Raw genomic sequence first — 25029 nt, forward strand, 5'->3', positions numbered from 1 at the left:
ATGTGTTATTTTATAGTTTATGTCTTCACTATTATTCTACAATTTAGAAAATAGCAAAAAAATTAAGAAAAACCCTCGAATGAGTAGGTGTCCAAACTTTTGACTGGTACAGCATGCATGCATATGCACATACATACATACAGTTGAAGTCAGACATTTACATACACTTAGGTTGGAGTCATTAAAACTAGTTTTCAACCACTCCACAAATTTCTTGTTAACAAACTATAGTTTTGGCAAGTCGGTTAGGACATCTACTTTGTGCATGACACAAGTCATTTTTCCAACAATTGTTTACAGATCGATTATTTTTTTTTTTTTTAAAGGGGTGCAAAAAGATTGATGGAAGCAACAATGTAATTGTCTGCATAATTTCCAATACCCCATATCCTTTTTTGGAATATACACTGCTCAAAAAAATAAAGGGAACACTTAAACAACACAATGTAACTCCAAGTCAATCACACTTCTGTGAAATCAAACTGTCCACTTAGGAAGCAACACTGATTGACAATAAATTTCACATGCTGTTGTGCAAATGGAATAGACAAAAGGTGGAAATTATAGGCAATTAGCAAGACACCCCCAATAAAGGAGTGGTTCTGCAGGTGGTGACCACAGACCACTTCTCAGTTCCTATGCTTCCTGGCTGATGTTTTGGTCACTTTTGAATACTGGCGGTGATTTCACTCTAGTGGTAGCATGAGACGGAGTCTACAACCCACACAAGTGGCTCAGGTAGTGCAGCTCATCCAGGATGGCACATCAATGCGAGCTGTGGCAAGAAGATTTGCTGTGTCTGTCAGCGTAGTGTCCAGAGCATGGAGGCGCTACCAGGAGACAGGCCAGTACATCAGGAGACGTGGAGGAGGCCGTAGGAGGGCAACAACCCAGCAGCAGGACCGCTACCTCCACCTTAGTGCAAGTTCCATACTTTTTCCCCTTCTACTTGCCTCTTCCATTTTTGTGGTAATGCTGCAATTAGTTGGTTGTAATTTGGGGTAGAGAAGACATTTCTATATGTTTGTTTGCTGCATGTGTGACATAACTCCAGTCCTATTTATGGTATCATTCACTAAAATTACATATTCTTTTTAACATTTCTTCGAAAAATACATTTAAAAAAAATCAATTAGTATATTTGACCACAATACCACAATATTTGTTGTATTATTTATTATGTCTTTTCAGGTGGATTAAACTGAAATTGCAACCAACTTTCTAAGGCTTGTTTAAAAAAATAACGACATTTTGGTGATTGTTTCCTTTTCAAAACAACCGAAAGTGAGCAGGTGTAATCTGAATAAAGGGGAAAAGGCCATTCTTGAACATAGGATGAGACATTCCTACCAATTTACTAGAGAACCAGTTTGGATTTAAGTGTAACTTTTGTATGACTGATGCCTTTAGTGCAGGGGTGTCAAACTCATTTCGCATCGTGGGCCACATACGGCCTAGGGAGATGTCAAGTGGGCCGGACCATTAAAATTATACCATACTCTGCTATAAATAACCAAAATATCATGTCTTTCCTTTGTTTTGGTGTAAAGAAGCACAAGAACATTAGGAAAATATTGAAATTTAATGAACTATCCTTTTACAAAACATTTCATGAAACACCTCATATTTCCTTAGACAAATGTGCAATTTACTTTTATCATTCACAAATATGCATTGCAACTGATCCCACTGATTGTACAAAGGCACAAAACTTTAATTGGTACTGAAAAATATAGTAATGCACTTTAAGATTAAATGAGACTTTTAAAGAAAGGAATTTTTAAACCACTTACACATACGCATATAAAATCTAAATGTAATCCCTGCGTACACCTTACAAACTAAGGAGAGTGATTTTAAATGTGTAATGAAGAAAGTGTTCGCCTGTCCTGTAAATCTGTAAACTTCATACATGAAACATACATACACATACAATACATACTGAAAATTTATGGAGTTGTATGAACAGTAGAATTCCATCACACAACTTTTGTTTTGAAGCTGCTGACTAACATTAAAGTGCAAATTTTTTAAATCACCACAGTAAGGATTCATCTTCACAGAGCTGTATTCTTTCAATGCAAACAGTATCTAAGGCAGCATTTTAAAGGTGTTAGTCTAGTCTGGACTTGTATTTGTTCCTGAAACTTGGCATCTTTTGGCCTGTACAAGTGCATCAACACCAGGTGTCATGTCCTGACTAGCTGTCACTTTCAGAATGTCATTTAAGTGCTTGTTTGTGAGCCTTGAACGCATTTTTGTTTTATTGATATTCATCACTGAGAAAATTTGTTCACAAAGGTAGGTTGTCCCAAACATGCACAAAATTTTAGCAGCCAGGGCTGTTAATTTGGGGTACCCTGGTAGTAGATACTGATAAAATCTGTCCAGACCTACAGAGGCAAATTTGCCCTTCAAATCTGCATCACACTGCAAATCAATTATCTCTAGCTGAATTTCGACCGGCAGATCAGAAGCTTTAACTGTGAAAGGTGAGCGAAAAACTGAAAATTCTGTCTCAAGTTCACCAAATACCTGAAAACGTTTCTCAAACTCCCGCAGTAGTCCTGCAATTTTGTCTTTGTACCGTTTCATGTCCGCATCAGGTCTGGTCACACACACATCTCTCAGACAGGGGAAATGAGCAGGGTTGCCATTTGCCAGTTGCATCTCCCACAAAGTCAGCTTCAACTTAAATGCATGTATGTTGTCAGAAAACTGTGTGACAACTTTTTTGCGGCCTTGCAACATTTTGTTCAGATTGTTCAAGTGTTCAGTAATATCAACCAAGAATGCAAGGTCCCGTAGCCATTCCTGAGATTGTAATTCCAACACCGGTTTTCCTTTTTTCTCCATGAACTGTCCGATTTCCTCTCGTAGATCAAAGAAATGCCTCAGCACAGCGCCTCGGCTTAACCATCTCACTTCAGTGTGGTATGGCAGGCTGTGGGTAATGTTGCTGTCGCTGAGAAGTTTGTCAAACTGACGATGGTTCAGACCTCTGGACCGGATGAAATTTACAGTGCGAACAACCACCTCCATGACGTGGTCCATTTTCAGCGACTTGCAACACAATGCCTCCTGGTGCAAAATACAGTGAAATGTCCAGAAACGATCTCCTCCATTAAGGGCTTGTACTTTGTCTTTGAACTTTGTCGCGACACCTGCTTTCTTTCCGACCATGGATGGCGCGCCGTCTGTAGCCAGGCTGACAGCGCGGGACCAGTCCACTCCAACTCTGTCCAATGCAGCAACGACAGAGCCGAAAATGTCCTCGGCTGTTGTGGTGTCCATCATTGGCACCAACTCAAGAAACTCTTCAGTAACAGTCAATGTCTCATCAACTCCTCGAATAAATATGGCCAGTTGGGCCACGTCTGTGATGTCAGTGCTCTCGTCAATTGCCACGGAAAATGCAATAAATGACTTGACTCTCTGTTTCAATTGACTGTCTAAATCTGCCGATAGTTCCGAAATCCTCTCTGCTATAGTATTCCTCGTCAGGCTAATATTGGCAAAAGCTTGTCGCTTCTCGGGACATACAAGTTCAGCCGCCTTCATCATGCATCGTTTAACAAAGTCACCGTCGGAATACGGCTTCGATGCTAATGCTATTTCGCTAGCAATTAGGTAGCTGGCTTTTACCGCTGCTTCACTGACTTCTCGGCTCTGGATGAAAGTTGACTGCTGTTTCCTCAGACCCGCCAGTAATTCGTTAATCTTATCTCTTCTCAGTTGTCCTTGCAAGCCGTCATATTTTTCGCTGTGATGAGTCTCGTAGTGGCGTCGAATATTATATTCCTTCAATACCGAAACTTGTTGCAAACACACCAAGCACGAAGGTTTTCCGTGCATCTCTGTAAATAAATAGGACGTGGTCCATTTTTCTTTGAAAATTCTACACTCCTTATCTACTTTTCTCCGTTTGGATAACGACATTTTGGCTAATGAGGGTGTAGCGGAGAGGTAGAGACCAAGGTATTAACAACGTCGTAACAAGCAGCAGATGGCGCATTGATACCGTCTGCTGTTTTCAGTCTGTCTCAGTGATGCGGCTTGTCTTCTACTCTGATGGAAAGAGTGCGCCCCTTAGCGGATAATCCATGAATTGCAGCGAATTAAAAATATTAATTCCATGTCTTTTATGCATTTTTTCCACTTTCAAATTATCCTGCGGGCCTGATCGAACCTCCTTGGGGGCCGGTTCCGGCCCGCGGGCCGTATGTTTGACACCCCTGCTTTAGTGAGAGGTCTAATGCTTTAATATTGAATAATTTCTGCCCTCCGAATTCATATTCGTTATATAAATAGGCCCTTTTAATTTTGTCTGACTTGCCATTCCAAATAAAATTGTATATTTTTTGTTCATATAATTTAAAAAGCAGGTCACTAGGTGTAGGCAAAACCATAAGCAATCTTTTTGGACAATTTGCACATTTGGATCAAAATTACTGTTAATTAAAACCATCACCCCTTTTGAATTTCTTTGCCCATGGGAGAAATATATTTCACCCCCGCAGTCCTTTTTCCACAAAATGTCAACTAAAATTGTTGAATGAGTTTCCTGTAAACAATAGATATTATATTCCTTTTCTTTTAGCCAGGTAAATACTGATCGTCTTTTCTTATTATCGGCTAAGCCATTAGAGTTGTAAGTGTTACTTTTTAATGATAATAAGAAAATACTTATTTCGCCACTTACCGTAATGAGACAACGTTCAATTCTATTCATCAAAATATATGTTTATAAACGTGCCATTAAAAAGTAACATGACGATTGAGTGTCTATATAGCTGTACCATGATATTTACATTGCTACTAAGTAAACCTCCAATTGATCCCCACTATTCCACCCGCTAAAAGCCCTCCTCATCCCGAGTTGGGTTGTCATCCCAATGTCCGGCAGACCACCCCCGACCCCCCGTATCCCATAGCCCTGAAAAGACTGGGATCCATCCTTCGAAAAAAGCACACAGTGCCATTTACAGATCAGAAGTAGATCAACCGCCAAATGCATTTCCATCACCCTCACCTCGATTTGTATTATCTATAGCAATCAAAAAAACGAATAAAATAATAAAACATATATACATTTTAAAAATCCTGTTTCTTAATTGCCATAATTAGCTATTAATATTTGTAGTAATGTAGGCAATTTATGCAAAGGATTTTACCTCTCACCAGTCTCACCATTACCAAAATTACATTTTTGCAAGCAATTATTATAATAGCAAACAATTGTGAATCATCCCATATTGTCCCTAACATCTTTTACTCCTTCGCAACAGTTGTGGGATACGCACAATCATACACGCTCAACCCTTTCCCCCCACACAACCATAGGCTCACATTCAACAGTTGCACCAACCCAGAGCCCTACTCAAGAAAGGTCTTCATTTACGAATGCATATACATTTGCAGCTGTATGAGAAGGCCTGCAAGACTGTGCAAAAAAACAAAAAAAAAGGGCAGAAATGGAGAGATTTTATTAACCATTGTCACATCCTAGATGGAGGTCAAATGTACACCTTCTCCCTGAAAACACCCACAACACGGTCCCCCGTATTGACCATATTCCCAAGCATCTCCATGCAGTCAGACTTTTGATTTTGTGCCACAATAATATACCCCCTCTGAATGTTCGAGTGTGACCCCCTCCCCATGGTTTACTGCAGCTAGTGTTGACAGCACTGCCACAGACCGATTATTTCACTGTATCACAATTCCAGTGGGTCAGAAGTAGAATCATTTGAGTCAATTGGAGGTGTACCTGTGGATGTATTTCAAGGCCGACCTTCAAACTCAGTGCCTCTTTGCTTGACATCATGGGAAAATCAAAAGAAATCAGCCAAGACCTCAGAAAAAAAATTGTAGACCTCCACAAGTCTGGTTCATCCTTAGGAGAAATTTCCAAACGCCTGACTGTTCCACGTTCATCTGTACAAACAATAGTATGCAAGTATAAACATCATGGGACCACGCAGCCGCCATACCGGTCAGGAAGGAGACGCGTTCTGTCTCCTAGAGATGAACGTACTTTGGTGCGAAAAGTGCAAATCAATGCCAGAACAGCAGCAAAGGGCCTTGTGAAGATGCTGGAGGAAACAGGTACAAAAGTATCTGCATCCACAGTAAAACGAGTCCTATAATCGACATAACCTGAAAGGCCACTCAGCAGGGAAATAGCCACTGCTCCAAAACCACCATAAAAAAGCCAGACTACGGTTTGCAACTGCACAAGGGGCAAAGATCGCACTTTTTGGAGAAATGTCCTCTGGTCTGATGAAACAAAAATATAACTGTTTGGCCATAATGGCCATCGTTATGTTTGGAGGAAAAACGGGGAGGCTTGCAAGCCAAAGAACACCATCCCAACCGTGAAGCACGTGGGTGGCAGCAGCATCATGTTGTGGGGTGCTTTGCTGCAGGAGGGGCTGGTGCACTTCACAAAATAAATGGCATCACGAGAAGGAATATTATGTGGATATATTGAAGCAACATCTCAAGACATCAGTCAGGAAGTTAAAGCTTGCTCGCAAATGGGTCTTCCAAATGGACAATGACCCCAAGCATACTTCCAAAGTTGTGGCAAAATGGCTTAAGGACAACAAAGTCAAGGTATTGGAGTGGCCATCACAAAGCCCTGACCTCAATTCCATAGAAAATTTGTGGGCGGAACTGAAAAAGCGTGTGCGAGCAAGGAGGCCGACAAACCTGACTCAGTTACACCAGCTCTGTCAGGAGGGGTGGGCCAAAATTCACCCAACTTATTGTGGGAAGCTTGTGGAAGGCTACCCGAAACATTTGACCCAAGTTAAACAATTTAAAGGTGATGCTACCAAATACTAATTGAGTGTATGTAAACTTCTGACCCACTGGGAATGTGAAGAAATAAAAGCTGAAATAAATAATTATCTGTATGTGTATCTCACACACACACACACACTACCGTTCCAAAGTTTGGGGTCACTTAGAAATGTCCTTGTTTTTAAAAGAAAAGCACACTTTTTGTCCACTAAAATAACATCAAATTGATTAGAAATACAGTGTAGACATTGTTAATGTTGTAAATGACTAGTATAGCTAGAAACAGTTGATTTTTTTATGGAATATCTACATAGACGTACAAAGGCCCATTATCAGCAACCATCACTCCTGTATTCCAATGGCACGTTGTGTTAGATAATCCAAGTGTATCATTTTAAATGGCTAATTGATCATTAGAAAACCCTTTTTCAACTATGTTTGCACAGCTGAAAACTGTTGTTCTGACTAAAGAAGCAATAAAACTGGCCTTCTTTAGACTAGTTGAGTATCTGGAGCAATGAAGAGAGTGAAGAGGCGACTCCGAGATGCTGGCCTTCTAGGCAGAGTAGCAAAGAAAAAGCCCTTAGACTGGCAAATAAAAAAAAGATTAAGATGGGCAAAAGAACAAACACTGGACATTATCCTAGAGTCACCTCTTCACTGTTGACGTTGAGACTGGTGTTTTGCGGGTACTATTTAATGAAGCTGCCAGTTGAGGACTTGTGAGGCATCTGTTTCTCAAACTAGACACTAATGTACTTGTCCTCTTGCTCAGTTGTGCACTGGTGCCTCCCACTCCTCTTTCTATTCTGGTTAGAGCCAGTTTGCGCTGTTCTACGAAGGGAGTAGTACACAGCGCAATTCTGTTGCTGTGGAATTGCCCAGAGTCTGCCATTTCTGTGAGAACTTGATAAAGAAAATGTGCAATAGCTAAGCATTTGTTGTAATCCAATATAGACGAAAAGTATCGGTATCATCTTATCATATCATCCTTTTTTAATAGGTGGTGGGCCAATATGCCCCTGTCATGTGGGATTGATGCCTGCATCTCTCGCCTAATGCTGAAGGATCTAAACAACAGATGGTGTAGAATATGGTCTCAGCAGGACTCTCCTCCGCCTCTAGACCAAATGAGGTGTGATAACATTCGGGAAGAGAGCATGCAAGAGAAACAGAGACTGCAGCTTGGCACAGGAGGAAAGGAGACAAGGTAAGGAAGCTAGTGGACTTCAGGAGGGGGCAGGAACTTGATAGATGTTAAGGAGAGAGAGACTGTCAGTGATGTGGGGTGCCAGGTAACAACGTCACTCAGAGACTGTCAGCATCCTGTGTACATCAGAAGAAGACGTCCCCACATCACAAACCTCTATTTCACAAACATTACAAAGGCAGGAAAGACGACAATGCCCCTACACACACACCCACACTTCCATTCTCATTCCAGTAACTGATCAGATACACATGCAAAGCAGGTGATGCTCTCCCTTGTCATGAGAGACATGACCTCTGTGAAAGTAGTCAGTCAGTCCCCCCCCCTGACACACACAGGGCCAACCTTCAAGAGGACAGCACAGAGGCAGGCAGCAGCAGCAAAGTATTCTGGGGGTTGACGGTGACAGAATACAAACATCTCCCCTGAAGAAAGCAGGATTACTAGTCTCTCTGTCTAATTATATCATGGTGCATTCATATGTTCAGTCAGGCAGGCAGGAATTAGCCCAGAATGAAGAGAACCACAACAGGTTTTCCAAATGGCACCCTATTCCCTTTATAGTACACTTTAAACCAGGGTCCAAGAGTAGTGCACTATAAAGGGAATATGGTGCCATTTGTGATGCAGCCTATTATTCTAGTCACTGTGTTCCTTGGCCTGTTCTTATCACCTCGGAGTGAAGCTGAGTGGTGCAGAGTGGAGCTCTCATGTTTATGTTGTGTTTAATCTCCTCTTTTGATGATGGCTCTTATCTCTCTGCAGCGCGCTCTCTCTATGTCCCTCTCTCTCAGCCTGGCCAACTTTCACAGTTCCACTTCCTGTTCTTCGTTGCCTTGGTGACGGAGTCTGGGGTTTCCGCCTCGTAGCAGAGTGAGCGTGTTCCGTGGCCCCAGTGGACAGGAAGCGGGAGAGGAACTCAGCACAGGGAGCCTAATTTCTCATAACACCGTTCTCAGACAGACAGACACACCGTTCTCAGACAGCCAGACACACACACACCGCCCTGACTGACAGACACACACACACCGCCCTGACTGACACACACACACACACCGCCCTGACTGACAGACACACACACACACCGCCCTGACTGACAGACACACACACACACCGCCCTGACTGACAGACACACACACACACCGCCCTGACTGACAGACACACACACACACCGCCCTGACTGACAGACACACACACACACCGCCCTGACTGACAGACACACACACACACCGCCCTGACTGACAGACACACACACACACCGCCCTGACTGACAGACACACACACACACCGCCCTGACTGACAGACACACACACACACCGCCCTGACTGACAGACACACACACACACCGCCCTGACTGACAGACACACACACACACCGCCCTGACTGACAGACACACACACACACCGCCCTGACTGACAGACACACACACACACCGCCCTGACTGACAGACACACACACACACCGCCCTGACTGACAGACACACACACACACCGCCCTGACTGACAGACACACACACACACACCGCCCTGACTGACAGACACACACACACACACCGCCCTGACTGACAGACACACACACACACCGCCCTGACTGACAGACACACACACACACCGCCCTGACTGACAGACACACACACACACCGCCCTGACTGACAGACACACACACACACCGCCCTGACTGACAGACACACACACACACCGCCCTGACTGACAGACACACACACACACCGCCCTGACTGACAGACACACACACACACCGCCCTGACTGACAGACACACACACACACCGCCCTGACTGACAGACACACACACACACACCGCCCTGACTGACAGACACACACACACACACCGCCCTGACTGACAGACACACACACACACACCGCCCTGACTGACAGACACACACACACACCGCCCTGACTGACAGACACACACACACACCGCCCTGACTGACAGACACACACACACACACACCGCCCTGACTGACAGACACACACACACACCGCCCTGACTGACAGACACACACACACACCGCCCTGACTGACAGACACACACACACACACCGCCCTGACTGACAGACACACACACACACACCGCCCTGACTGACAGACACACACACACACACCGCCCTGACTGACAGACACACACACACACCGCCCTGACTGACAGACACACACACACACCGCCCTGACTGACAGACACACACACACACCGCCCTGACTGACAGACACACACACACACCGCCCTGACTGACAGACACACACACACACCGCCCTGACTGACAGACACACACACACACCGCCCTGACTGACAGACACACACACACACCGCCCTGACTGACAGACACACACACACACACCGCCCTGACTGACAGACACACACACACACACCGCCCTGACTGACAGACACACACACACACCGCCCTGACTGACAGACACACACACACACCGCCCTGACTGACAGACACACACACACACCGCCCTGACTGACAGACACACACACACACCGCCCTGACTGACAGACACACACACACACCGCCCTGACTGACAGACACACACACACACCGCCCTGACTGACAGACACACACACACACCGCCCTGACTGACAGACACACACACACACCGCCCTGACTGACAGACACACACACACACCGCCCTGACTGACAGACACACACACACACCGCCCTGACTGACAGACACACACACACCGCCCTGACTGACAGACACACACACACACCGCCCTGACTGACAGACACACACACACACCGCCCTGACTGACAGACACACACACACCGCCCTGACTGACAGACACACACACACCGCCCTGACTGACAGACACACACACACCGCCCTGACTGACAGACACACACACACCGCCCTGACTGACAGACACACACACACCGCCCTGACTGACAGACACACACACCGCCCTGACTGACAGACACACACCGCCCTGACTGACAGACAGCTGGCTGGTGTACCTGCTGACAGATCACTGGTACTTAAGTCAAGATAACATGTTGTTACATGTATGGTAGATTTTAACAAGTACAACCAGTCTATACTCAAACAGAGCATGTAGGCTAGACATTTCTATGTTACAGTCACAGTACATAGGCCTACAATAGCAGTTGGTGCTTAATGCTTAGTGACTGATTTGATGTTTGTTTGACTATAAAAAAGGGACAGATTTAGTAAGTGTACCTGGTATGTAATCTCTCCTAGTAGCACTAACAGAGATATACTGCTCTAAACCTGGATGACACCTGTCAAGGCTAGTGGACATATTAAGCACATAGAGATACAGCACATTTCACGGGTCAATTGTGTACAAATCAGGCATATCACATGAAACGATGCAGAATGCACAGTTAGGCTAGTTAGCAGTATTTCCACCACTGTGTGTCTCGGAACAAAATAGTTTGATGTGATGAATCCAATAGGGTAAATCCTGTTCAATCTGTCTTCTGCACCCCCCAACCGTAACATCTCAAAGACAGACAACTCAGGCCTTGTGGTGGTTAACAATTCAGCCTGTTAGTCTCATTTCAGTCACCATCATGTGAAGAGAAACACGCATCACTGCGTTTAGTGTAGAATTCAATTATTGGTCTCCCTAAACCCCATAAACCCACCTGCAGCCTCAAGTCAAGCGACAGCCTGCTTCTCCACGCCCCCTGAAACAAGCTGGGCTGCTTGGCAAAAATGGGCTTACAGCTCAACCACCCCCAGCGTCTAGAATGCCCTCCCGGACCACTTGAAGATAGGGCTGGGCGATATTTCGAATTAATGTTTTTGCGCAATATTCCAAATGCCTGCATCGCAAGAATCTAGATATTTTTTTTGCCGTTTATGTTCACTTGTCTTCTTCTCCTTCGCTCCTTCTGTGCACCTGTCCATTTACACCAGAGATCTGTATATAATGATGAGATGCACATGTCTCCGGCCTGAACAATGGGAGTCTTTCTCCCAAAGGCAGGAAGTCAGGAGACAAGCTTAGGTCCAAAATAAACCCATTGGGCTTATTTGACAGATTTTTGCCAGAGTGAAACCTCACGTGTCGCCTCTTTCTCTGGTTTACACACACACCAAGCCCTTCGCCATGCCACTAACAACAACAAAGATGAGAGATTACGTCTTCATCTCTGACATGCGGTTTCAACTCGCTATTTGCATTTGAGGTTTGGTCCAACAGAATGGGTCATATGGACAAAGAAACACATGGAGACATTATTTTACTGTAATAGAGGAGAAGTTGAACTTTCTACTGACACTACTAAAACGAAAGTATCAATGAACACTGAGTCTGGAAAATGAAAGCTCAGTTTGTTGTGTGTGGTACCAAGTACCGTTAGCGGCATTTTAGCCAAAGACTGTTATACTAGATGTCTAGTCTGTTTTAAAAACGCGCAATAAGCATAAAAACACAAAATAAGGAATTGGCAACTCGTTATCATTCTGATAAATAAGGAAGGACACTTTATTTCAACATCTGAACAAAGTGGACAGGTGTAACATGCTGTTCAATTGGAGACAGACAGCATGGTGCGTTCATAACAATTCAACTGTTCTGTCTTGTTAGCTAGCAAAAAGATCCTAGTTGGCTAAACTTGACATATACAGATTAGCTGGCTACTCACTAGCACGTGGGCTTATACTTGAGAATGTTTATATTAGACCTGTGTTCATTTTCTATAGCCAAATGCCTGTCACAAGAAATTAGTCATTATTACTGAATGCGCATAATGTTTTTATTTTGTATTTGTTATTTAGCAGATGCTCATATCCAGAGCGACTTACAGGAGCAATTAGGGTTAAGTGCCTTGCTCAAGGCACATCAACAGCTTTTTTTTTACCTAGATGGCTCAGGGATTCGAACCAGCAACTTTTTGTTTATTGAACCAACGCTCTTAACCACTAAATGGTTACATTTGTAACAAATAAAGGGCATTTTCATGAACAGACTTGAATCCCAGATCAGTGACTGCAAAAAAGCAGATTCAACTATTTTCATTAAATAATTGTCTATTGAACAGGGAAAGGAAAGGGGGATACCTAGTCAGTCGTACAACAATGCATTCAACTGAAATGTGTCTTCCGTTTTAACCCAACCCCTCTGGGTCTTATGGTTGTGGAATGCTTACGTTTAACTTAGGTATAACTTCACAAGCCCTGAATTCATTAGGATTATTGCTGACTGTTTGAAAATCGAGATATCTTGAATCACCCCATAAATCAGAAAATAAATAAATAATGTAAATATGATTTTTAGGCCATATCGCCCAGCCCTACCTGAAGGCACCACAGACTCGGGGCTCCTTAAAAAAGGGACCTGAAGACCTTGTTCTTTAGGAAGGCTTTCTGTTGATAGCTGTGCTCCTTGGTGTCCTTGTCTCTTGTAGCGTCAGTGGTGTTCAGTTTCCGTGTATAGTTTATTTTATTTTATGCACTTTGAGATTATTCTGTATAATGAAAAGCACTTTACAAATGTAATATATGAAATTATTAACCCTGTGTGTGGTTGTACTGTATTAGTAGTAGCCTTTCATGGGGGTGTAGCCTAATTCTCTGACTGACTGCAATAAATCAAAATCAGGACCAATTTCACACTATCATACTAATTACACCCTCAGTTACATAAGATATACACACCCCACTAACACCATTTCATGGTCTGTTCCCTATTCATATATCCATGCCTACTGTACTTTTACTTTGTACTTTGTGACACTACTGTCATGGTTCAGGTTAATAAGGTATGCACCAATGATTAGATTTTTTTTCTCTTTTCCCCTGCATAGAAATCTTGGGTGGGCCGCCTAAGTGTTTGAAATGCATACATGTCTACACCACCAAGATGGGGGGCCTCAAATTCTCTCAAATTTAGCTGTGCCAACCACTCTCCCTGCCACGCCCACCACCTAAATAAAACCTGGGCCTCGCAGTCTATGATAATGTCATATGGCTGAGTCTAACTTTAAAGCTTTGTTGGTGGTATGATTTCCTTGAGTATGTGGGGGGGGGGGGGGGGGGGGGGGGACACGTGGCTAAGATGTCACATGCAGAGAAACTTGAATGGTTAATTCACCAGACATGTTTAGGTAGTAGCCAAGATAATGAGGCTCTAAAAGGTCGCAGATTACAACTGTATAGAAACCAGGGGACCTGGTTGGCCTTTAAACAATGGGACCACTACCTCATCAGCCTCTACTGTACATTAGCCTATTCATCATCACAGGCTGTAGACAGCATAGGCCCTACAGATAATCACCAGTCAACATGACCTGTTTATTACCTTTATTTAACTAGGCAAGTTGAACAAATTCTTATTTACAATGACGCCCTACTCCGGCCAAACCCTAACCCGGACGTGCGGCGCCCTACGGGACTCCCATTCATGGCCAGTTGTGATACAGCCTGGAATCAAACCAGGCTCTGTAGTGACGCCTCTAGCACTGACATGCAGTGCCTTAGACCGCTGCGCCACTCGGGAGCCCCATCACAATGTGAACAACTTGAATACAAGGAACCTGCCCTGCTCTTATCACTCCATGATTAACTAGATTACTCAGTAGAGGTATAAATCATATTAGCAATAGAGTACATCTATTTTATTAGTTCCCGGCTGATATGATGTGAGTGAGGAGAATGGTCTGTATTGGCTAGGGGAGTATGAGGGTCCTGCCAGCTAAACTAAGCTAACTGCTAGCTAGGCTAATCCCATGAGGCTATAAGGAAGGAACCCTTTCGGTTTCAGGGTCAGCAGCCCTGCAGTAGCTGTTCTTATTAAAACATTGCTAATTTAGCAGGCTCCTCTCACCTCATTCTCTCCATCTCTCTCATTACTCCCTCGTTTCCCCTTCACAGCAGAGGGCTAATGAGCACACACCACTAGGGCCGAGCTATGATAGGGAACGTACACATGCACTCTATTCGGTCCCGTGTGGCTCAGTTGGTAGAGCATGGCGCTTGCAACGCCAGGGTTGTGGGTTCATTCCCCACGGGGGGACCAGGATGAATATGTATGAACTTTCCAATTTGTAAGTCGCGTCTGCTAAATGACTTAAATGTAAATGTAAAATTCGCTTCTCTTCTCGTGGGGCCTACTGTACACACATTGATAGCCATGCAAGGCAACGAGGGCACACGTGTGCTGCAGTTTCAATATCTACTGTTGGTGGCTTAATGTGGCAATCAGCAGTTGCTACGTCCATTTTTAGACTTAAATGAATTATATGTATGAAGACTTATAAATGCCTCATGAGCTTAGTTCAAAAGGTTACATTTCTCCAGCCCCATCCCTCAGCTTCTTACCAAAACATGGGAGAACGCGTTGTTATTCTTACAACTGCTGATCACCAGTTTAAGCTATATTCAGTTTACATCAATGTCATGCAATGTCATCGTCTCCTCAGACATGACGCATAAAATTTACTTCTGTTGTATGGCAAGCTACAGTCATATGCTGCGAAAGCGTGTCTGAGAGACCGCATGCACACACACACACACAGTGGATGTGCTTGTCTGGTCCCCAAGGGACTCCAGGTACTTTGTGAGATCCCATCTATTCTGTTCTTCACCCATATTCACCACATATTCTTGCAGGTCACTCCTGTGGCTATTAATAGAAACAGCCTCTTACGCAACACACAGACCCAGACAGTCACTGGCTCAGAGAGAGGGGGGAATACTTTGATCATGTTTCGCTACACCCGCAATAACATCTGCTAAATATGTGTATGTGATTTGATTTTTAACGTTCCAAGCATTACAGCACTCCACATATATTCTCACTTCGTCTGCTTGGTTACTGACTGACTACATTCCTCTAGAGTCTTTCACTGATTTATAATGTATAATGCTACTACACCTCAAATTATCACTGAAATAGTACATGTCTACAATGTGCCCATTATATCCAACCGCTGTATGTATGATGATTCGCCAGAGATTTGTACAGACATTCTAGAGAGCTCCTGTCCATGGATGGAGCACTACAGGTCCCTGTTGTACGGCTGAGCTGCGTGTCAACAGTCAGTGTCTCTCTCTAAGCTAAGTCCTATATCCTCAAGGCCTTAAGACAGTAGGGATGTCTGTGAGGCTTTGGCTGTCAGACTGAGTTAGTTCTCTCGCCACACGAGGAGATTAAGGATTATAGACAGAGATGTCTAGCTGCTGTCACTCATGCACTACCACCAATCACACAGCTGGAAGGACCGAGGCACAGCGAAGGCTAGCGCTTTAAAAATCACAAATGCAATTTGTGCTCAAACAACTACAGTAGAGGTGCTGCCGCAAATCAAGAAAAGCTCTCTAGCCAGGTAATCTAGTGACTTCTCTCTGTCCTCTCTACCATGGCCGTCTAGTGACTAACAGTTGAATTGTCTAGTCCTGTCACTGGTTTCCCATGATACTAGAGCTGCAGGAATGCAGTGAGCTGGTGAGTTTCCAGGAAGTGCTAGTGAGTGGATGGGTTTGATTCATGTGTCCCTGAGGAGATAAGGGTTCTGTTTAGTTGCCTGCCTTAGTGTGTGTGTGTGTGTGTGTGTGTGTGTCTTGCCTCTGCACAGTTCTACTGATGGACCACATTGTCAGGCCTCCCCCTCTCCCCATTCCATTCCAGTGTTCCGTCGCTAGCAGACATTACATCTGAACCCTACTCAAACCTGGGGCATAGACATCAGCTCAAACACAATCAGCAGGCTTTCTATTTCTAACTATCGCCCTCACTAACGGACCAATTTAGAGCTTGTTGCAAGTCTGCAAGAAAGAGAAAGTCATTAAACTAACGCAAGCAGCTTCAGCATAAAACATGGTTATCCGTCACCCTGTCAGGCAATGCAAAAAGAGAAGTTTGAACATGCAGGCTACGCCACACTGGCCGGGAATCAAACACAGATACTGTCTGTGTGACTAAAGTGGACCACATTAGCCCACTGAGCTAAAGCCTAGGGCATTAACTCTCTGGGAGCTAATAGAAGTATTCCTGTCACAGTATTCCTGTCATGACGTCACACAAGCCTGATGCAGTAAACTACCACTGGGATAGAATACCATCTAGGCTAGGCTGTTGTGGTCGTGACACATTTATTGTGTAACCTCCCTTGGTTCCCCTCCCTGGCTTAACACCGACATTAGCTAGGGGCAATTCCATGGTAACAGAATTATGCTGAAAAGCAGATTTTTCACAAAAAATATTTCACGTACCATACAACTCTATGCACAGACTACTTTGAACAATTTACACAGTAAATAAAATAAAAACATTTACTGGAAAAACTATACCGATGCAAAGTTTGGTAACAGAATTACAGTAAAATCTCCTTCAGTTTTATTCTGTTCCCAAATGTATTTTTGTAATATTCTTTTTATTTTATTTAACTAGGCAAGTCAGTTAAGAACAAATTCTTATTTACAATGACGGCCTAGTGGGTTAACTGCCTTGTTCAGGGGCAAAATGCGATTTTTACCTTGTCAGCTCAGGGATTCGATCTAGCAACCTTTCGTTTACTGGCCCAACACTCTAACCACTAGGCTACCTGCTGCCCCGATCTGTACAGTTCTTCCTGTAAATGTGTTTCCGTAAAATGTTCTGTGTAAATTGTTAAAAGTAGTCCTTGTGCATAAATTCTATGGGTGGTTAAACTTTTAAAATTGATGTTTGGGGCCTCCCGGGTGGCGCAGTGGTCTAGAGCACTGCATCGCAGTGCTAACTGCGCCACCAGAGTCTCTGGGTTCGCCCCCAGGCTCTGTCGCAGCCGGCCGCGACCGGGAGGTCCGTGGGGCGACGCACAATTGGGCTAGCGTCGTCCGGGTAAGGGAGGGTTTGGCCGGTAGGGATTTCCTTGTCTCATCGCGCTCCAGCGACTCCTGTGGCGGGCTGGGCGCAGTGCGTGCTAACCAAGGGGGCCAGGTGCACGGTGTTTCCTCCGACACATTGGTGCGGCTGGCTTCCGGGTTGGAGGCGCGCTGTGTTAAAGAAGCAGTGCGGCTTGGTTGGGTTGTGCTTCGGAGGACGCATGACTTTCGACCTTCGTCTCTCCCGAGCCCGTACGGGAGTTGTAGCGATGAGACAAGATAGTAATTACTAGCGATTGGATACCACGAAAATTGGGGAGAAAAGGGGATAAAAAAAAATTTTTTAAAAAGAATTTTTTTTGTTGATGTTTTTTGTTTGGTATACATTTTAAAGGGAAAAATCTGAGTCTCAGCATAATTCCATTACCATGTAATTGCCCTTAGGCCCTGTGCAGTGGAGAGCATAGCACAATCAAGGCTCTTTTCCATGAGAGAGAGTATGTGTGTGTCCCCTCTTCTCATTCACATTAGTAACCCTGCACCAAAAGAGACTGTTTTATTATAGAAGTTTGAGCTGGGCTGACCAGCCTCTGATGCAGCGTGAATGAGGGAGAACAACTGAGGGGGGTGGGGGGACTCAACATCTGTCTGGAACAGTAGAGGACCACCACATAGACCACTAGAGAGATAGCGAGACCACCACTGTGTCTGGCCAACACTTCACTGTCAAGGCGTCAGCATCCTTCCGTTTGGCTGGCGCCTAGCCGAACTCAGCTAGCTGAACTGAAGGAGTGTGCTTGCATTTTCCCTTAAAAAGGCCTTTGTTTGGGGCCTCCCGAATGGCGCAGCGGTGTTAGGCACTGCATCGTAGCGCTAGAGTCTTCACTACAGATCCGGGTTAGATCCCGGGCTGTGTTGCAGATGGAATGTCCTTATCCCATCGCGCTCTAGCGATTCCTTGTGGCGGCCGGGTGCATGCACGCTAACGTCGGTCGTCAGCTGTCAGTGTTTCCTCTGACACATTAGTGCGCCTGGCTTCCGGGTTAAGCGAGCAGTGTGTCAAGAAGCAGTGCGGCTTGGCAAGGTCGTGTTTTGGAGGACGAATGGCTCTCGACCTTCGGCTCTCCCAAGTCCGTAAGGGAGTTGCAGCGATGGGACAAGAATAGCTACCAACTGGATATCACAAAATTGTGGAGAAAACGAGGCAAAACTTTTTTTTTTAAATAACAAAAGCATTTTTTTATGAAAGAAAATTACCGTTTGAAAAACGAGAAAAAAGAGGCAATAGTACTGTTTGTCCATTTTGCGACACTGTAGCCAGTATAAACTTTCTCAAAATAGTCAGAATTAATACACTGCTCAAAAAAATAAAGGGAACACTTAAACAACACAATGTAACTCCAAGTCAATCACACTTCTGTGAAATCAAACTGTCCACTTAGAAAGCAACACTGATTGACAATAAATTTCACATGCTGTTGTGCAAATGGAATAGACAAAAGGTGGAAATTATAGGCAATTAGCAAGACACCCCAGAAAAAGGAGTGATTGGACAGGTGGTGATCACAGACCACTTCTCAGTTCCTATGCTTCCTGGCTGATGTTTTGGTCACTTTTGAATGCTGGCGGTGCTCTCACTCTAGTGGTAGCATGAGACGGAGTCTACAACCCACACAAGTGGCTCAGGTAGTGCAGTTCATCCAGGATGGCACATCAATGCGAGCTGTGGCAAAAAGGTTTGCTGTGTCTGTCAGCGTAGTGTCCAGAGCATGGAGGCGCTACCAGGAGACAGGCCAGTACATCAAGAGACGTGGAGGAGGCTGTAGGAGGGCAACAACCCAGCAGCAGGACCACTACCTCCGCCTTTGTGCAAGGAGGTGCACTGCCAGCGCCCTGCAAAATGACCTCCAGCAGGCCACAAATGTGCATGTGTCTGCTCAAACGGTCAGAAACAGACTCCATGAGGGTGGTATGAGGGCCCGACGTCCACAGGTGGGGGTTGTGCTGACAGCCCAACACCGTGCAGGACATTTGGCATTTGCCAGAGAACACCAAGATTGGCAAATTCGCCACTGGCACCCTGTGCTCTTCACAGATGAAAGCAGGTTCACACTGAGCACATGAGCACATGTGACAGACGTGACAGAGTCTGGAGACGCCGTGGAGAATGTTCTGCTGCCTGCAACATCCTCCAGCATGACCGGTTTGGCGATGGGTCAGTCATGGTGTGGGGTGGCATTTCTTTGTGGGGCCGCACAGCCCTCCATGTGCTCGCCAGAGGTAGCCTGACTGCCAATAGGTACCGAGATGAGATCCTCAGACCCCTTGTGAGACCATATGCTGAAACATGCACATTTGTGGCCTGCTGGAGGTCATTTTGCAGGGCGCTGGCAGTGCACCTCCTTGCACAAAGGCAGAGGTAGTGGTCCTGCTGCTGGGTTGTTGCCCTCCTACAGCCTCCTCCACGTCTCTTGATGTACTGGCCTGTCTCCTGGTAGCGCCTCCATGCTCTGGACACTACGCTGACAGACACAGCAAACCTTTTTGCCACAGCTCGCATTGATGTGCCATCCTGGATGAACTGCACTACCTGAGCCACTTGTGTGGGTTGTAGACTCCGTCTCATGCTACCACTAGAGTGAGAGCACCGCCAGCATTCAAAAGTGACCAAAACATCAGCAAGGAAGCATAGGAACTGAGAAGTGGTCTGTGATCACCACCTGCAGAATCACTCCTTTTTTGGGGGTGTCTTGCTAATTGCCTATAATTTTCACCTTTTGTCTATTCCATTTGCACAACAGCATGTGAAATTTATTGTCAATCAGTGTTGCTTCCTACGTGGACAGTTAGATTTCACAGAAGTGTGATTGACTTGGAGTTACATTGTGTTGTTTAAGTGTTCCCTTACATTTTTTGAGCAGTGTATTATATAACTCAATAAATCAGTCATTCATTTTGACATTTTTTCTGAAGAGATCTTAGTTGCCCAATTTTACATCTAACTAAGATGTTTGGTGCAGTATCTTTCAATTAAAAAACGTGCATGATGATGAATCGTTTCTCGTTGAATGGCAACAAAGACTTTATTGAAGAATCCCTACTGTTGACCAATCACCGACGAAGGGGCGTAGACTTCGGCGCCAAACTTCGGCTTGCGTCCTGAACAATGAGTACGAACAGCCGAAAAAAAAACGAAAAAAACACTGAAGTCCAAAACAAACAAAAATGTCACAAAATGTCATAATATATGCACAAACTCTACCAAACTGTTCCGGCTGAGAAGCATGCGTACGCCTTTACAGTAACACAGCCAAGGTTAATTATTGGGCTTCTTTTCTGTTTAATGTCATCTCTGGTTTACTCTGTTGGCTATGCTGGAGTAATCATTTCATGTCCATCTACTAAATAACCTCTACTTACTATTTAAAACTCCTTAGTTTATGTTTACACGGCATACGGTGAGTAAAAATGTCAATTTTTTTAAACAGCCAGTGTAGCATTGCAGAGAGAATCTACTGTAATGCTGACATACCGAGAATATGGTGATCATTCACTCTTTGCATAGCCACTCTTCCACAGACGTATGCTAAAGAATTCAGCAAACTCCATTTGAGGTTCAGAACTTCAATGTTGTATCCAAAACAATAACATTATAGTAAAAATGCTAATTAGTATTTTATGTAATGAAACATGGGGACAGTGAGCCAATGTTAAGCTACATGGCTCTGACAGACTTCCTTCTGTGTACAGTGAATGACATAGAGGAAGGGACAGAGAGTGATGATAAGCTCTCTGACATGGAAATATCTGCTCTCTCATGACACTGGACCCTGGGAGCACAGAGAGCTTATCCCCCCCCCCCCCCCACACACACACACACACACACACACAGTAAAAGCACATTAAAACACAGAGGGTAAGCTACTTAGTGTCACATTGAGAATGCAAAATAGAACAGTTATCATAATATTAGTCTATCAGCAATTCACATTTACCCCAGGCAGTGTGGTATGTCCTAATACGTGGAGTTGGAGAAATTACACATGATATGCCTGACAATCTAGCCCAACGCCATGAGAATGCCCACTTAGCTACCTAGTTAGTATTACATTTCTGCCAAAGCTCTATTGAAAACCAACTAACGTTAAACTTCAATTCAAAATCAAGCCTAATGTGACCAGATGCTGATTTGCATTAACAGGACGATAACCACTGCTAGCCGTCATCCCTGATTTGCGCCTGCCAGTCTCTAGTATGGCAAGTCAACCACATTCTGACACATAGATGACACTATTGTTAGCTAGCTGAGCTTTAGGTTTAACTTAGTAGTAGCGTTACAGGGCCATGAAACATCGATTTGCCCACCACCAACCAACCCCAATGGACCGACTTACCGAATGGTTGACTCCCCACATAAGGACGCTGAGCAGAGGGTCACTGGCTCGGAAAAGCTTCACTTTCTGAGCAACGAAGTGTTTCTTCTTCGTCTTCGTCTTGCTCGCAATAGATGCGGCAATGCTGCTCGCTGTAGCCATCTTTAGTTATGTGAAATAGGCTGGATATCACTCAGTCAGTGACAGTTATTTATGGAGCTGGGAGAGTAGCCACTCAATGATCACCCTCCCTCTGCATTTAGCTTGCGAGCAAGCCGAAAACAACAGTATTTTCTGTATTACCTAGCCTCAATAATTTGCATTAGCTTTTAGTTAGCTGGTTAACGAAATGACGGTCGTTGATAATGTATTGTAAAATTTTAACGTTATTTCCTTCACTGTCAGCTAACGCACCACTAGCTCATTAACCCAACATCGTAAGTCACCTCTTCCTTCCTCAAACTCCTCTCCCCCAACACGACAGCCTCACTGAGTCGACGTCGTCACTTAGCATTGCTGTCTGGCTAACCAAGCAACTGACTGGACGCATTCAGGCAAAACATTTAGGAAGCTAACACCGCAATGATCAAATAAAATAAAAATGTTCATGCAGCCTTAGCAATAATTCCCCCAGCCAACTACACTAAAATGCCAACGCAGCTCGCCTGCCTACTGGTACTGCACACTCCTACCTAACGCTTTAGCAGAGCAGTGGCAGCACTGGCCAAAGCTAACGGTCGTTAGCTTGCTAACTAGCAACTAGCTAGCTATTCAGTCCTTTTGGTTTTTCTCCCTCCTACGCGTTTGTTGGTCAGCCTCGAAATGTGACAGTGGCCCAACCGTTCCAGTGCCAAAGAGGAGAAATCTAAAATCTACGTTTTATCAAAACTGTGTTCTTTCCTACGATACTTTCGGTTCGGTGTTGTACTGTCAACTGACAGCTCGAGGGAAGGATGACAGCCAGAGCGACATTCCCTCGTGCAGACAGATTGGACAATAGTAGCGTTCCAGGTAGCCTAAATTGGCAGACGCCTTGCAATTGACAACATTGTTGAATCCAGTTCTGCATTTATGTAGATTTTTAGAGATTACAGATATGTATCAGATATCTCAAAATACGGAAGTAATGTTTATCATTGCAAAAACCCCAGCAATATGATTTAACGATATGATAATATGCGTCATGTAGGCGACCTGGAACGTTCCCATTCTATTCCGTCTGTCCCTCTGCTAAAGTTGAGTTCAAGACAACTCAGAACACGGAACTAGGAATCCTCCGACTTCAGAAAAACTGGCATCTTCCTACAGCTCCGACATTCTGACCTGAATGTCACTGAAGTCATGATTTGTCCTCTTTTTTTCCAAGTTCCCAGTTGTCTTGAAAGTACAATGATACCCGAGTTTCCCACTTGGGATGTATCAGAATCAACCAACAGGAAGCTCCACACAAATAACTTACATGACGTGAACGCGGCATGAGCCCTTTTTTTCTCCATAGTTCCCAGTGTTCTTGAACGCACCAACACACTGCAGTCCAACCTCCCCAAGTATGGTCTCTCTCTCTCGCCCTCTCTTTAGTGTGATTCCCTTCTCTCAAATAAAATACTGTATTCATACAAAATGTGACACATTTTAGAAAAAGGGCTGGTCCTTTTTATTTTAAAGTAATATTATCAGCCGTGTGCATGTGTGTGTGTCTATGTAGGCTACTGTATGCATGTCCCTTTGCAAACCTTAATAATACATTAGTGAAAAGCTATACAATATCTGCACACCCCCATCCCCTAATCTTGAACCTTTATTTGAGATTAATCTGTATCACTCAGGGCAGGCATGCCGCTGACAATGTAGTGACAGTGTCCCACAGGGCCAGAGGTGCTGTAATGCTTTTAGAGGTCGTTTGGGTGTTTTGGTGCAGAGCAGTGCAGAGTGTGCTGTTTCCAGCCGCGGTGCTGTGTCAGGGCGTCGTTGTGGTGGAGGAAGCCCCACTCTGTCTGCTGGTGATGATGTGGAGCTCATTTGGTTTATGACTCACCCTCCTCATGCCAGGAGCCTCTTGTGCTGCTGTGAGAGACAGGCAGGCCAACTCTTAAAGGCACAGCCACACCATTACTACTGAATAGAATAGAATTGAATAGTGGGTGTGGGTGACATTCAGATAGGCAGACAGTAAAATAAATACACAACAGCACAATGACACACATGTATATTGCCCTATATAAAGGTAAACCAATAATCCCTAACCAAACAGTTCATAAAATGTTCAGGTTGTTATTTTAATGCAAAATTAGTCTCCAAGCCACTAAAAATGCCAGTAAGCTTTGCAAATTGTTATTTTGTGTTAGCAGTGTTAACTGTACAAGCAGTGCATGCAAAATAAGCCCACAGGGCAAATATTATCATCTCATGTGTGAAATGTAAATTGTTCTTTGCGTTGCCAAGGCATGCAAATCTAACATCTTGCTGAGGATGTTGGCAAATGACCAGAACAACCAGTTGATAAAAAGCCACAGTATGTGATTTGCAGTAATTAACTGATGAAATATAGTCTATCTTGATTTTGTATGATGGTCATCATCAACCAAATAAAGGACCTACCTACTCTATCGTTTTTGTTGCATGAGGCAGTCATTCACTGCGCACCACTTCAAGTGCATCTTGCATGTGAAAATGTCATGGGATGCATTTTATTGTTTGTGTTTTGGCTAGTGTTCCAATCCATATAATTAGGAATTAAAATACAAATCTTTATTATTCACATAAAAGAGTGTGGCACATTCTAAACCAAAGGCCTTCCTTCATTTCATGAAAATCTTCCAACTTCTGGCTTCCAGTTTAGACCACGCA

The 25029-nt window shown here is 44.4% G+C and overlaps 1 protein-coding gene across 5 annotated transcripts in view; it reads right to left on the reverse strand.

Moving 5' to 3' along the window:
• pip4k2aa (phosphatidylinositol-5-phosphate 4-kinase, type II, alpha a) overlaps nucleotides 1-23184 on the reverse strand; it is a 37423-nt gene extending 14239 nt beyond the window's left edge. For 3 of the 5 annotated variants that reach the window (XM_055881638.1, XM_055881635.1, XM_055881636.1), the window contains exon 1: nucleotides 22204-23184. In XM_055881638.1, the coding sequence (XP_055737613.1) occupies nucleotides 22204-22344 (141 nt within the window). In that variant the 5' untranslated portion in view covers nucleotides 22345-23184. The remainder of the gene's footprint in view (nucleotides 1-22203) is intronic. The other 2 variants (XM_055881639.1, XM_055881634.1) reach the window with 1 other exon arrangement.
• Between the last annotated feature and the right edge of the window lie 1845 nt (nucleotides 23185-25029).

The sequence above is a fragment of the Salvelinus fontinalis genome, chromosome 25, assembly GCF_029448725.1.
Source record: "Salvelinus fontinalis isolate EN_2023a chromosome 25, ASM2944872v1, whole genome shotgun sequence".
NCBI lineage: Eukaryota > Metazoa > Chordata > Actinopteri > Salmoniformes > Salmonidae > Salvelinus > Salvelinus fontinalis.